At 44.2% G+C, this 14,733-nt stretch overlaps 1 protein-coding gene across 1 annotated transcript in view; it reads right to left on the bottom strand.

Moving 5' to 3' along the window:
* The window catches only part of LOC311039258 (disco-interacting protein 2 homolog C-like), a 93,573-nt gene that overhangs the window by 69,761 nt on the left and 9,079 nt on the right, over window positions 1–14,733 (bottom strand). Inside the window, 3 exon segments of the mRNA XM_084048990.1 lie at window positions 972–1,097; window positions 6,052–6,156; window positions 11,073–11,144. Coding sequence (XP_083905116.1) covers window positions 972–1,097; window positions 6,052–6,156; window positions 11,073–11,144 — 303 coding nt within the window.

The following is a 14,733-nucleotide window of genomic DNA, read 5'->3' as shown; positions in this document are numbered from 1 at the left end:
ATTACAACGTAATCCTCTCTGGGCACAGGGCAGGCTTTGTGGGGTCGGTATTTTGGGCTTAGTAAGATGGAATTCAATTGAAATAACCACTGTGTATCGCTGTCTGTGTGTGTGTGTGTGTGTGTGTGTGTGTGTGTGTGTGTGTGTGTGTGTGTGTGTGTGTGTGTGTGTGTGTGTGTGTGTGTGTGTGTGTGCATGCTTGTCTCTGCCTGCCTTTCTTGACTAGCACAACCGTAGTTGAAGAGAAAGTAATACCTATTTGCCCTTAATGCTGTTTTATGTTGAACGTAAATGACATCAAAACTGGACCTACTGAAATGTTATGGTCACATAAATCTCCTCATTCTTATTTGTAATGTAATATATTCTTTAAAAGGTGGTGCTAGCTACGGTTTTCATTTGCGGTTTTCTAAGCAAAACGTTGTAATTAGGTAAAGGGGATGCTTTACATAAATCTTTCATAAATCAGGGAAAGGGGTTATTGAAGCCAAAAAGGCTTAAGCACCACTGGTCTATGCCATATAATTGCTGTCGGGCAGAAACCTCCTATCTCCATATTCTTTTTGTGTTTTTTCGTAAATTAACGTCCTACTTGATCATACTACAGCGTCACACAAAAGCACCAGAAGGAGCAGATCTACAACTCGAGCTTGCAGATCAGCTACTTTTCCTGATTTTGAATTTGAATCCTGAAAAGTAACAATTTTGGATGCATATGACGTTTCCACCCGACAGAGACAATATGTATTATGTATGTAATAACATGATTGTGTGTGTGTGTGCGTGTGCGTGTGCGTGTGTGTGTGTGTTTGTGTGTGTGTGTGTGTGTGTGTGTGTGTGTGTCTATCCCTAGTGCTTTCTTAGGTCTTAAAATCCTCTTACCAGACCTTGCATTGAACTGTACTTCCCTGTGCTTGTCTTTGCAAACTGTTAATAATGTATTCGATCAATCAATCACGAGTGTGACTCACCTGGAGGCGTGTACGCGTCCATGGACGTCTGCACCACCAGCGAGCGTCTCTTGGAGGGCATGGGCACGGCTACCTTCCTCTCCACATGGCGCGCCAACACTGCCTGCACTGCCTCCGTGTGCACATCTGGACAGATGGGGGGGGGGAAGGGAGGGTATAAACATAGAAAGGTAAAGAGACCAGAGAGAGGGAGGAGGAGAAAGAGGTGGAATGATGAGGGAGATTAAAAAAAAATAGGGAGAAAAAGGGGAGGGGAGACTTTGATGAAACATAATATACAACAACAGGCCCAAGAATCCCGTGTGAATGAACACGCAGCCACACCCAGGTGCTAGCTAGAAAGAGAGAGAGAGAGGGGGGGGGTTACTCAAAAGAAAAATCTGCTAGTGGCTGATAGGACGAGAAAATTGGACGCTGTTGCCAAACAGATTAAAAAAGAAATAGTCTGTCCAGTGGAGAAGAAAACCATCAAAACAATGTGACGTTTTTGAGTAGTGTGAAACATAGGATTCTCTTCCCCTTCCCTGTTGTTTTTATTTTTTTTCCCAGTGGGTATATAGGAGGGGGGGTTAGGTGTAAACAAACTAGTTACGGTGTTACAAAAACGAACAATATTAACAGTGTTCATTCATGTGGGATACAGCTGCTTCATAACCACACTAATCTTCCTAATTCATAACTATAGTACAGACCAGATCCGTGGGCTAACTGACATAACATACCGCCACAACGGGTTCAATAGGATAGTTGCAGGATTATGTTCCCGGTTTCACTTCCCTGTCTTTAGGTGAGCGATGGCATCTCAGCCAAGTTATCCTATGGCCCATAGCTTCAACATCAAGACTGACACTCGATCAATCAATAATGTTCAGGTGCAGGTGTGGAATTATTAGAATTATTAGCGTGGCTGAGTCGCCTTTCACACCTGCAGCACTGCATGTAATGACTTTTGTGTAAACTAGAAGCTCGCCCCCGCTACGCGGGGGCTCGCGTCTAGCCCGCGGCCACGCCCACGTAGCGCCCGCGGCCACTTGGCAGCTCATGTAAGTGGCGTAGCGTCCTGAGGGCCAGTGGGGCCGTGGCTCGGTCAGGGAAGACCCTGTAGTGCGGATGATATGTGGCATAGAGGGGCAGATTGTAAATCCCCAGAGGAAACATCTGTGGGCTACCATTGGTTCAGCGATGTGTGCGGTCGCCCTGCGGCCCCTCCTCCTCCACCAATGTGCAGTATTGAGAGCCCTGACGTCACAACAATTGGAGCGATGGGCACTGCACTCTGGTTGGTTAGGGTACACCTAGGGCCCAGGTAGAACCCAGTTAAAGCCTGCATGGGCAAACCCAGTTAGGACCCGCCTTGGTCCCACATAAACATGGCTAGTTGGGGCCCACCTAAGGGCCAGGTAGAAGCTACTTATAGCCTGCATGGGCATCGCAGTTGGGACTGAAGTGGATGCCGCTGACATTGCTGACATGGGGTCCATATGGTTTAGCCCACCTTGAAACCATATGGGAACTACGCTGGCATGCAGGCTGGAATGCAAACGCTGCATCATACCTGTAGTGTGTAGTTTGATGTTGTGTGTGTAGCAGATATACCTGCAGTGTGTAGATCAATGTCCATATGAAAGTCAATGCCCAGCAGTGTTTTTTTTTTCTCCAGCAGAGTTTCTAGTGTCTCTGTCTCTCTCTGGAAGAGGTTGCACATGAACTCTGCAGCCGCACTGAGACGCTCCAACACAAACACTCTGACATTAGGCTGCTTCACACAACAAACATCAGCACCACGCTGCTGTTTGTCCAAAAGACACAATATCTCCTCTCCCACCGACGTCATGTGTTCATTTATCGACAGCCGTACAGACTCCTTTTGACACATTTTACCTCGTTTATCCAGCTTTCACTGACTCTCCACATCGGGCTGTTATAGCGCCACCATGAGGCTGATTAGAGAAATCTCAAGTGGAATTTCTTCCTCGGCATAGTGGGAATGTGGGTGCAAAGTTGCACGGAAAGTGCATGCTGTGTTCATAATGTGAGGCATTTTGGTCCAAACGGAGCAGTCCTGCAGACTTTGGAAGCCATTTTAGCCAATCAGGATGGAATATGAAAAATCTGAAAGGTCTTTTTTTTTAATGACTGTGGAGATACTGTGTACCGATTTGCGTGATGTTTGGGCAAAATACAGTATGTAGGAGTACTGTGAGAAAAGGTGTTTAGCAAAAAGCGGCCTCCTGGTGGCACTGTAACAGGGCCATGTGAAAGAAATAGGGCAGAGGTTCTGAATTGGCATCCAGGGAGTGTGTGTGCACAGTTTCGCTGCGATCAAGTCAACGATGTGAGAGATTAGCTATCACAGACGGACGGACAGGTCTTGCGCCATGCCTTTCGGCCTGGCGGAGACAATAAAAAAACGAAAGTAAAGGAAATGACCATTTCTGCAACAAAAGTAGTCAACAAACTATACTATAAAAACATTGGCCACATTGTCAAATAATCTAAGAAAGAGGCAATCATGTAGAAAATAGCCGATCTACAAGCTTACAAAGCCTCTCAACGTGAGGCGTTTCGAGCTTGTAGATCTGCTATTTTCACAATATTTACTTGTGGAATGGAGTCAAACAAAATGGGGGGGTGGCCAGATCAATTACGTTTATTTGGGGGGGGGGGGCGGCCTGAAAGGGTTGATAAGCACTGCTCTAATTGGAGCGAAATTATCTGAAATTACTACATGACCATAATGCAGCCTAACATGCGTTGCACGGGGCGGTCCTGCCATTACGTTAGTTACTGTAGTTGCTGTGGAGCTACATAGTTCTCCAGAAGACACACACAAACATACACCATCTACAATGGACTAACTGAGCAGCAATATTGACATTCACCACACGAACGTGCATTGTTGACAAAGTGATTGCACAGCCGCTGCAGGCATGACAACCACGTTAGCGTTAGCTACATGCCACTATCACAGCTCCCTGTCCGTCGTTGCTGCGACTGAATGTGATGGCTACAGCAAGCTCTCTGCGATGCCATTGTCTGGAGACTGCTCCTGGCATGACACGACCAATGAGAGTGAGCGCTGTCGTTGTTGCTAAGATACGGTGGCGTCACTGCCCCATAGCTTGTAGATCTCTCACACATGATTGGCGTAGGCTGCGTTGCCAGGTCTGACTGTTTGTATAAGCGATTTTGGGCTTATTTGGGTGCACTTTTGGGCTCGTTTCCATAGACCACGGCAGCGCTTATTTCTTTCCCGTGACCGATGTGGCAAAAAAAGGTGCAAAACGAACCATCCGGAAGTAAAGTGCAAGATGAAATATATAGCACTTTTTGATTATTAGAGAAGGAGACAGATGTGAAGGTGGAAAATGGAATGTAGGAGATTATATAGTTTTTCATGAGCGATTTTTGTAGCAAGTTGTGAGTGAATTGGGCCACTCCTGTGGGCGGGGGGCTGATTAGAACCATTGGGGTTTGGGAAGGAGACGCTCTCTGTTTGAGTGGAAAGATGACTGGAGGTAAAGGCTGCTTTTAACATCCAGCATAGCATTCAGCTTAGAGAATATTGAGAACGTACTGTACAGATAGCGGCAATGGCACCATCGCTAACAGTAATACTAGTGTTCACATAATGTTTATGGTTAAGTAAGTCAGTGGTTCTCAACATGTGGGTCGGGAGCCCCAGGGCGGTCTTCAAATTATTTTGCGGGTCCCCAGAGGATTAGCTTAACGTGCAACATTGTTTTCTCACTCAACAGTAAACAAACCAACACACAGCATAAGTGTATACACGGTATCTCTGCACAGTTCTAAATTTACAATTTAATGACTTTTAAGATCTTTTTAATACCAAACTGGCCAAATTATCAAATATTGTGTAAGATAGAGGCAAATATTGTGCAATACAATGCAATGTATCGCATTGCATTGTAGTTCGGCTATTTTCACAATATGTGTCTGTGGAATTGAGTCAAACTAAATGTAATGCCTCAACTCCTATAATTCCAAAAGCTTGTCAGGGTCGGGGGTCCCCAATTCAAATATGATTCTTTTGGGGGGGTCACAGCCTGAACAGTTTGGGAACCCTTGCTGTAAAGTCTATTCACATTGATGTAGAAGTTTAAGTCTGCACTGACAGTCTATAAAACTGTCACCATTGACAGTAATGCTGTTACTTTACACCACTGGAAGAAACACACTATCCCTCCCAGTTATGCTCCCTGCTGTACGCAGGTGCCCCAGCCAACCTGTAGGTGTCGCTAGTGTCAGCAACAGAGATCGCACTTCCCACCCGCCAACAGCCATCGGGCTCTATGCACAGCCATATTGGGAAGAAATTGGGCCTCTTCCTCACCTTCTCACAGGTGTTACCAATGATACTAATGAAGGTTCCATTCTAGTCAGGGTGCTGATATTGCGCGTGTTGGCTCACTGGAAACACTCTTACATACCAGTGTGTCTCAAAGTGTGGTCCATGGTTCCTTGAGGGGGTTCCTTAAATGGGGAGGCATGCGTTAATCCGACAGACCTTTTCTCCGACTATGTGGCATCCGCGTGCGGTTAGGGTTAGGGTGCGGGTTTGGTTCGGGTTTACTGTTTAATGTCGGAGCACTGCGCTGTCGGAGGAATGCGCTGTCGGACTAACGTATTGCACCCCCTTAAATGGCCCCTTACGGGTGTATAACTCTGAGAGTGTACACATGGAACCAAATGAAGTTATGGGGGTCCTTGAAATTAAACAAGTTTGAGAACCACTGTGCTACACTAAATGGAACAGAGCCTTAATTAGTACCATTGATAACACATGTTCGGGGGTGGGAAGTCGTGAGGGGAGGGTGTGTTTGTCACTGCGAGTACTCCTGAGTACGGGCTGGGGCGACACGACCCGTCAGCAGGGAGTGTTGGGCGGGAGGAGTAGGACGAAGGCTCTACGTCCTCCCGGTGGGGGCTCCTCACTGGCAGGTGAGTCAGTAGGATAGAAAAGGCAGTGACAACACACAGAAATGTGTGTGGGGTGGAATCAATTGGCATAACGACTACATTGGTGAGAAGAAGGGGTAAAAAAAGCTACATTTAGTACCTGATCTGTAGCGCTCATCCCGCGTGCCAGAGGTGCGCCGTCGATGGAAACGTGCTGCAGAGGGGGGTCCGAGGGGGGGCCTGTGAGACATGGGCCCTTCCATACCTGCACAGAGAGAGGCACACACACACACACACACACACACACACACACACACACACACACACACACAAACACACAAGCACACAAATATAGGCAGACGGACAAAACAAGACACGGACAGACACAGACAGACACACAGACATATATATGACAAAAGCGATAGATACATTGCAGAAGAAACAGTTGTCAAAGTCAGACTGTCAAATGAAAATGGAGATGGTTACAGTTTAGGAGAGAGATTTGATGACTTCCAAAATCAATAAACAAACATAATTACTGAATTGTTGCATTTTACGAAAGGGGCCCTGGGAAGGTAGTTAATAGCGAGTGTCATCATCATTGTAAAAGTCTGCCTACATACTGTACATTTATCCTACATCCACCCTGCATTGGTTCTGCACACAATTCTTTCTCAAAGGTTACACAATAAAACGAAATTAATTCACTTTAACACACAACTGTCCTCCAACTACTCAACAGTCCTTATTAATTCCCACAGCCTTTTCCAAACTACTCCTCCCGGAGACAGAACCAAAAGCGCAGCAAGTTGAGCAAGCGTGCAGTAAAACCGTGGGACTTCTGCAATAGCTACACAGTAAAATCCTCAGGGGTGAATTCACAAACAATGGATTGCGGCCACTAATAGCACCAGGAATTGCGAGTTAATCGCGCCCATCTGCCCCGTCTTAAGGGCTGATTCGCTAAAACATATTGCGTTAATGATATCGTCTCTGTCGGGTGGAAACCTCATCTGTATGTTTCAAACTGTTTATTTTCAGGATTCAAATTCAAAAGTACCAAAAGCAGCTCAAAACGTGTTGCTTTGCGCCGCGTTTCCAGCCGCGCTTCGAGCCACGTTTCGAGCTTGTGGATATGCTACGTTTGAATATGGAGACAAGAGGTGATGATATGCAGGCGCAAACACCCATAAGGTTTTGCAGGGGTTTTTTTTGCGTTTGATTGTAATTATCCATGTGGCACAGTACAGTGAAATGATGGTTTTGCACAGCATAATCCATGTGCTGATGCATCTTTGAGCATGACTAAGCAGTTTGAGGAGCTGGTCCCCAAGGTGTTATGTAGCAAAAGCCTGAAAATGGACAATGTCAGTGTACCATTACCAATCAAAACACCAATGGACTCAAACAGTGGCAATTTGACAGTCTTTTGTCTGAAAACCTTTTCCTTTTACACTTCCTATAGCAGTGGTTCTCAACCTATGGGTCGGGACCCACATGATTTTGGGGGGTTCCCCAGATGACTGTGAAGTGACAATTTAAGGACTTTTAAGACCTTTTTAATACCTAAAAAAACAAACAACGAAAGAAAATAAATAAGACGATTACTGCATCAATCGTAATCAACAAACGATACCATAAAAACTGGTCAAACATTGGCCAAATTGTCAAAAAATATAAGAAAGAGGCAAACATTGTGAAAATAGCAGATCTACAAGCTGTGTGGTGTTGTGAGCTTGTAGATCTGCTATTTTCACAACATTTATCTGTGGAACCGAGTCAAACTAAAAGTAATGCCTCAACTCCTACAATTCCAAGTGCTTATCAGGGTGGGGGGTCCCCAGTTCAAATATGATTATTTTGGGGGGTCGTGGCCAAAAAAGTCCGCAGCGGGGCTGCATGCTCTACCGTTTACTTTCAATTAGGCTATATCTGTAAACTGGACTTTTCATGAATTGATGACGTTGTTACAGACTTTGCTTGAATTGGACCGGTACTCACCAATACAGAGTACCAGTTATGCTGACATTTGCCCACAGGAGAACCTTTACTACTTATAATTACGGATGTTTGGAAGCCGTGCCTAATTGTGCACGTTGTCGCAGAAATCCTGTACAATTCTGGATTTAATTTGGACCAAACTATCACCTGAGTTTCAAAGTTGGATACAATAATTTACCACCACGTATGAGACCAAAATGCACCACTACAGAATAAGAGCATTAAAGAGCAAAGCAAAAAAGCACACATATTCAACTTCATTCATGAAATGTGAGTATCATAAGTCATGTTGAAGTGTTCTCCATCTCCAACAGAGTGGCATTCATTGTTTATTTTATCATCTGCATTTGTTTGGTAATTAAAATGTACGTGTTTGGAAATATGTGTGGGACGGTACAGTATTAAATTGATGTGGCTTCTACTTAGAATTGTCCTATTGTCTGTCCTATATTGTATACCACACATCTGTATGGTTCTCAAAGTTTTTAATTTCAAGGACCCCATAACTCTCAGGGTTACAGACCTTTTGGAACCCCCTCAAGGACCCCTCAAGGAACCCAGAGGGTCCCTGGACCGCACTTTGAGAACCACTGTTATATACAGTAATCAATATTGTACTGCGATCCAAACCTCAAATTAGCAAAATAAAAAAAAAGTTTCCAATAGCCCACATTTATAGACCATCTTGGATTTTAGCCCTATCAACAGCGCCATGCGCACACTCGCTGCTTCACAGAACGCACAGTGCACAGGCTTGCTGCAAGGCTGTTGGATGCTTGGATACAGCAGACTGAAAGTTTGTGTACACAACGACAAAGCATGACATGCAAATAAAAGCTATACAGATCACCCGTTCAGTGGGTCGAAATATCCACTCATGAGCTCATGCCTGGCATGACGATGCCTTCGCCTGGCTACAATCACTGCTGCTATGATCACTGGATAGTCTGGGCATGACAGCCCTGATGAATTATAGGCTTCAGTTACAACCAACTCTCTGAAGACTAATAACTTTTGCTCTATCCGGTATAGTGAAAGTTAACCCATTAAATCCGGGAATGCATCTACAAATGTCTTCTAAATCTTAACGGGTTTCTGAAAAACTGTTGCTATATCAGTTGTGCTCAAACTTTTTCATGTCAAGGACCCCCCAAAATGATGTATTTGGCCGCGGACCCCCATTTCAAAATATTTTGTTCCAGGGACCCCCCCCCCCCCCCCAGAAGCAAAGATTTGAGTTACAAATGTTCGCTTAAAAATATATATATTCAAAGATTTGCAAAAGAAAATCACAATGTTTCAAAAATACAAGATCTACAAGCTCATAGCACGGCACTCTGTGCCACGCTATGAGCTTGTATATCTGCTATTTGTGAATAGCCTAAAATGACACAGATGCTTTCCCGGTCTTAATGGGTTAATTGCAATTGCATTGTTTGTTTCACCCCTCATTTCATATTTCCTGTAGCCTAATAGCCAATAATGAAAGTCAATAATGAAAGTAGCTATTCTTCTCAAAGATAAACACAATTTGTAAAGTTATTGCAGTGACTCAGACAACAGGCTGAAAAACAAAACCATGTGAACGCGCACATGCGCGTCCGCGCAACTGGTTGTGACCCTCATCAAGTCACCTTTCGTGCAATGTGGCGCTCACTACCACCAAAACGAGTTTGACACCCCTGCACTACCGCGTTTGACTTTTAACCCTGGTGTTTGTGAATTGGATGCATTTTTGTAATGACTCATTTTCATATAAAAAGGGACAATGTTAGTGCCAATTGTACGCACATTACCTCATTTAAACACATGCAAAACAGCACCAGAGCACCGAGAGATACTGTTTGCGTTGGAAATGCAATTAGGGTTGCTTTTCAGACTTACAGGTGCTTTGAGATTTTCTAGAGTTTATGTGTGTCTTATTTGCTCGAGTTTACCATCCTTTTGTGAATTTGCCCCCACAGTGTTACTTTACGCTCAGAGTAAAAATGTACATCAATGACTTCTTCAACGCACGTCACGACAACACACAGAGGAACCAGGCCCAAGCTGAACTCTAGGGAGTCATAACCTATATTCACTTGCGGTGGTGAACAGTATACAGTACAGGTATACAGCATATCGTCTCTGTCGAGGTTTCTGCCCGACAACAACGATACTGGACGGATGGGTCTGCAATGGACGGTGGCTGCAAAGGGGCCTGAGCGTATGCCATTCCAACCACAACACTCACAAAATGGGGCTCAGCTTCGACTATAGACAAGGGAACCAGAGGGAACTAATTTGTGAATTCACTTACTTAGGTGGACTGCTTTGGTTTCAATGACCCTGCAGTGGACACCACTGTTCTACCTGGTACCAAGGTTATTATAGTTAACGAACGAAATAACGAAAACTAAAATAGAAAAAAACATTTTCTTAACTGAAATAAATACAAATAATTATATTATGTATAGAATATATATAATATAATATAGAAAATAATATAAAAAACGATAACTAACTGAAACTGTATTGTGTGTTTACAAAACTAACTAAGGAACTGAAATGATAGACAAAATGCCCTTAGTTTTCTTTTTTGCAATTTATTTATAAGCTTAATCTGTAACTGAATATTTGTTTTAAATGTTAGTTTTTATTACACAATACTTACTCTGGCCCTTTTCAATCCTGCACCTGACTTGCTGCAGGATTGAAAAGGGACAAAAGTATAAAAAGAACTAAAACTAACACTAAAACTAATAAAAACTAACTAAAACTATTAGTATTATCAAAAATAAAAACTAATACAAACTAGCAAATCTCTGCTGTCCGGCAGAAACCAGCTAACTCCAAAATGTTCATTTTTTCAGGAAATGAAAAAAAATGATAAGAACAGCTGAATGGACCTCCAAGCTCACAATGAGGTTGGAGGTCAAAAGGGGGTGGAGCCCGGAGTCCACCCCCTTGGAGCTGTTCAATGGCCTTGATTTATGGAAAAAAATGCAAATGCATCAAAATGGAGTTAGCTGGTTTCTGCCGGACAGCAACGAAATCCACTCTAGAAACAAATGAAAATTTAGAAGGAAAAAAAGTCTAAACGAACTAAAACTAAACTTAAATGAAAAATCCAAAACTATTATAACCTTGCCTGGTACAAAGGTTAATATTTAGATTGGGGTCAGAGGTCAGCTAGGTTACCTCCAATATGTGGAAAATATGCCCTGATCAGCTTGGACCTCTTCTTCTCATAACCCTTCTGAGTGATGTCCCCTGTAAGAGAGAGAGAGAGGGAGAAAGAGAGAGAGAGCATGTGTGAGTGAGTGAGTGAAAGAGTGTGATCGAGGGACAGAGAGAGACAGAGAGTGAATGAGGGAGAGAAAGACGTGAGAGTGAAACATTGAGAGGGTGAGGTGAGGGGGGGGTGAGGGGGGCGGTACTAATGGCCTGATTATTAGGGCTGGGATCCGGGACTGGAGGACCCGGATCCAGCATTGAGGAACCATGGAATCGATTTCCATCACATTTGGAACCGTTTCTGGAACCGGTTTTATCACACTGTCAGAGCTGGTATGTGGACTTCACGTCTGCTGTACATTTACAATACCGGTGGTTCTCCAACTTTACAATTTCAAAGACGATCATAACTCTGAGAGTGTACAAATGGTTCCATTTGCACACTCTCAGAGTTACAGACCTGTAAGGGTCCATTTGGAACCCCCTACAGGAATCATTAAGGAATCAGACCGTTAAGAGGAAATCATTACGGAACCGGAATCGCTCAAATCCTCAAGGATCCCAACCCTAGTGATTATAGTTTCTGTGTCCACGTATAGGCATGAGGGTCCGACGACAGCAGTCACGACGTGGTTATTATAATTATACTACAATTTGGTGTTTCAAGAGCAATATAATCTAATGATGATAATCTAATGACCTTCCAGACAAACTGAAGGACTTTGCCATGGCAAGAGAAGCCATTGTGAGAAGATGAGGTCTTCTTTGGCCTATAGGTAACTTTAACTTGGGTCAATTATTTCTGTGTATTTCGGTTATAGCTGCCGGTTCTGCTTTCTCAACCTCTCCTCAAACAGAGCATTTATTTTCGCTCTTCAGTCGGTGTACTTAGTCCGCACATTAAAGCACTCGTGGTCACAAAGATCTGCACGCAGATGTCCCCGCGCACGGACGTGAGTGACGAAACGTGCATGACATGGCTACACGGATGGAGCTAAAGTATAATTTGGCCTTAATGCTGAGTGACTGAGTGACAGAACAGGCGACGTGGGTGAGTGAGTGAGTGAGTGAGTGAGTGAGTGAGAGGATGAATGGATGGAATGAGATCAGGTGAATGAGAGAGAGTGGGCGAGATTGAAAGAGTCGAAATTGCATATTGCATATTTGCATAAAACTGAATGGATTACGATTGAAAAAACAGACAAACAGACTCAAAGACGAGGACATGGTAGAGATGGAGGGGGTTGGGGGGGGAATGGGGGCGCCATGGCGGTGAGAACTTGACAGACGGTGGGGGGGGGGGGGGGGCGTGGAGACAGACAGCGGGTGTCAAAGACTGCGACAGAAAATGAGAGACAGAGAGAGTGCAGTAGACTGCAGAGGGAATGCAGAGCATTCACTGAAGGCAGGGGAGAGAGAGGAGAGAGAGAGAGAGAGAGAGAGCAAGCTAAAGGTATATTTGCAGAGTGTGTAAAGTGTGTATTCAGCTGTCTATTGGATGTGCTGGATTGTTTCCTGGCTGAATTTGGAGGTCATGTTCTCGCCCTCTGCCCTGTGTGTGCCAGTATGAATTGACCACATGTCATTGGGTAGATCATTCTCTCCCAGGTGCCATTATTCCTGCACACATTGTGGGGGTGACTCCTCCGTCCACACACTGAACAACGTAGTAGGCCATGGGTCTTCAACAGGGGGTCCTCAGAGTTACTACAGGGGGGTCGCCAAATCTTTGTGTGCTTACAAAAAAACGTTGAAGACCCCTGACGTAGGCAATGGAACCACGAAAGCGGGACACCTGTAGAGGCCATTCGCCACATGTCTCTCTGAGTCAAAATGACATGGCAGTACTAATAGCGACGTGAATGAGAGAGAGAGAGAGAGAGAGAGAGACATACAGAGACAGAGAGAGACAGAGAGAGACAAAGAGAGCAGCCACAGAGAGAAGGGTGGCTGGAGGAACAGTATCATACGGTAGCTCATTAGTATCCCTGAGGGGGATCATTGATACTACCCCCCCCCCCCCACTACCACCACACACACACGTCTATCTCACACACACACACACACACACACACACACACACACACACACACACACACACACACACACACACACACACACACACACACACACACACACACACACAGTCTCTTCCTCGACCGGCACTCACTCACACGTCAATCAATCATGTCACCCCAGGGAGCTCTAAGCAGGGCTAACATGGAGCAACATGCCCTCTCGTCGTCCACATCGGAGGCTGTTGACCACTTAAGCCTGATTTATTTATACTTTGTCGTAGGACCGTGTCGCGTAGGTGAAAATAGCAGATCTACAAGCTCACAACGACGCGTGGGTCGGGGTATTTTTTGGTCGAACAACAGCATGCTCCGTGTGACTTCAAGAAGCACAAAAGCTCCCCCAAAGCGTTATTCAATTCAAAGGTTTCGACTGTCCTGGTCTTCGTCGGGTACACATCATCATCATGTACCAGACAAAATGTACTTGAGTAAAAGTACAAAAGTATTCGTATCAAAATGTACCTGAAGTATTAAAAGTAAAAGTACCAAAATGTTTGAAAATAGCCTAGGTATAAAAATAGGGCTTAAGTGGTTAATGTATGTTTTATAATGTAATCATTTATATCTGCAAAGTGACTAGTAAATAAAGTTTTCAAATAATTGTAGTGGAGTAAAAGTACAATTTTTGCCTCTATGTAGTGGAATAGAATAGAAGTAAAAGTATAGACAATTGGAAATCCTCTAGTAAAGTAAAAATACCTCAACATTGTACAGTACAGTGCTTGAGTACATGTACTTAGTTACTTTACACGACTGGTACCAGATCACATGGATTAAAGCAAAATAAAATCTCACAACTGAAAGAAATGTTATGGCCAAGTCCTAATGTGTGATGATTTGTGAAACAGTGTGAAAACTTAACAAACTTGTTAGTAAAGTATTCAATCAAATAATTATAATGATCATTTAAGCGTGCAATACAGAATGTGTGAAAATTAATGCTAGCTGTGTACGGATATATATTTGGGGCTAGTTTGGTCTGTGAAACAATGGTGTGAGTGCAGTGCACGCGTTTGCGTGTGCGTGTGTGTGTGTGTTTTACAGAGTCAGTCCTGTGGAATACAGAGTAGATGAAAACATAACCAGAGTAGGAAATGAGGAGAGAAAGGGAAGTGATGCAAGAATGAGCGCAAGAGTGTCAGATATCGAGAAAAAACAAAACCGAAAGACAGACAGACAGACAGACGGACAGACGGACAGACGGATAGACAGATAGACAGATAGACAGATAGACGGATAGACGGATAGACGGATAGACGGATAGACGGATAGACAGATAGACGGATAAATAGATAGACAGATATAGATAGATAGATATCGATCAGGATCACGAGAAAGAAAAGGAGAAAACAATGCATATTTCAACAGTGGGACCATGTGGAGAATGACCAGAACATCTGGGTCCAATGTGCTCATCTACGCCGCTCTAGAACACGTGTGCATGTTTGTGTGCGTGTGTGTGCGTGCGTGTGAATGTGTGCGTGCGTGTGAACATGTGTGTGCGTGTGTGTGTGCGTGTGTGTGTGTGTGCGTGCGTGTGCGTGCGT

This window comes from Gymnoscopelus microlampas (assembly GCF_963454915.1).
Source record: "Gymnoscopelus microlampas genome assembly, chromosome: 22".
Lineage (NCBI taxonomy): Eukaryota > Metazoa > Chordata > Actinopteri > Myctophiformes > Myctophidae > Gymnoscopelus > Gymnoscopelus microlampas.
This window is presented reverse-complemented; position numbering and strand designations above follow the sequence as displayed.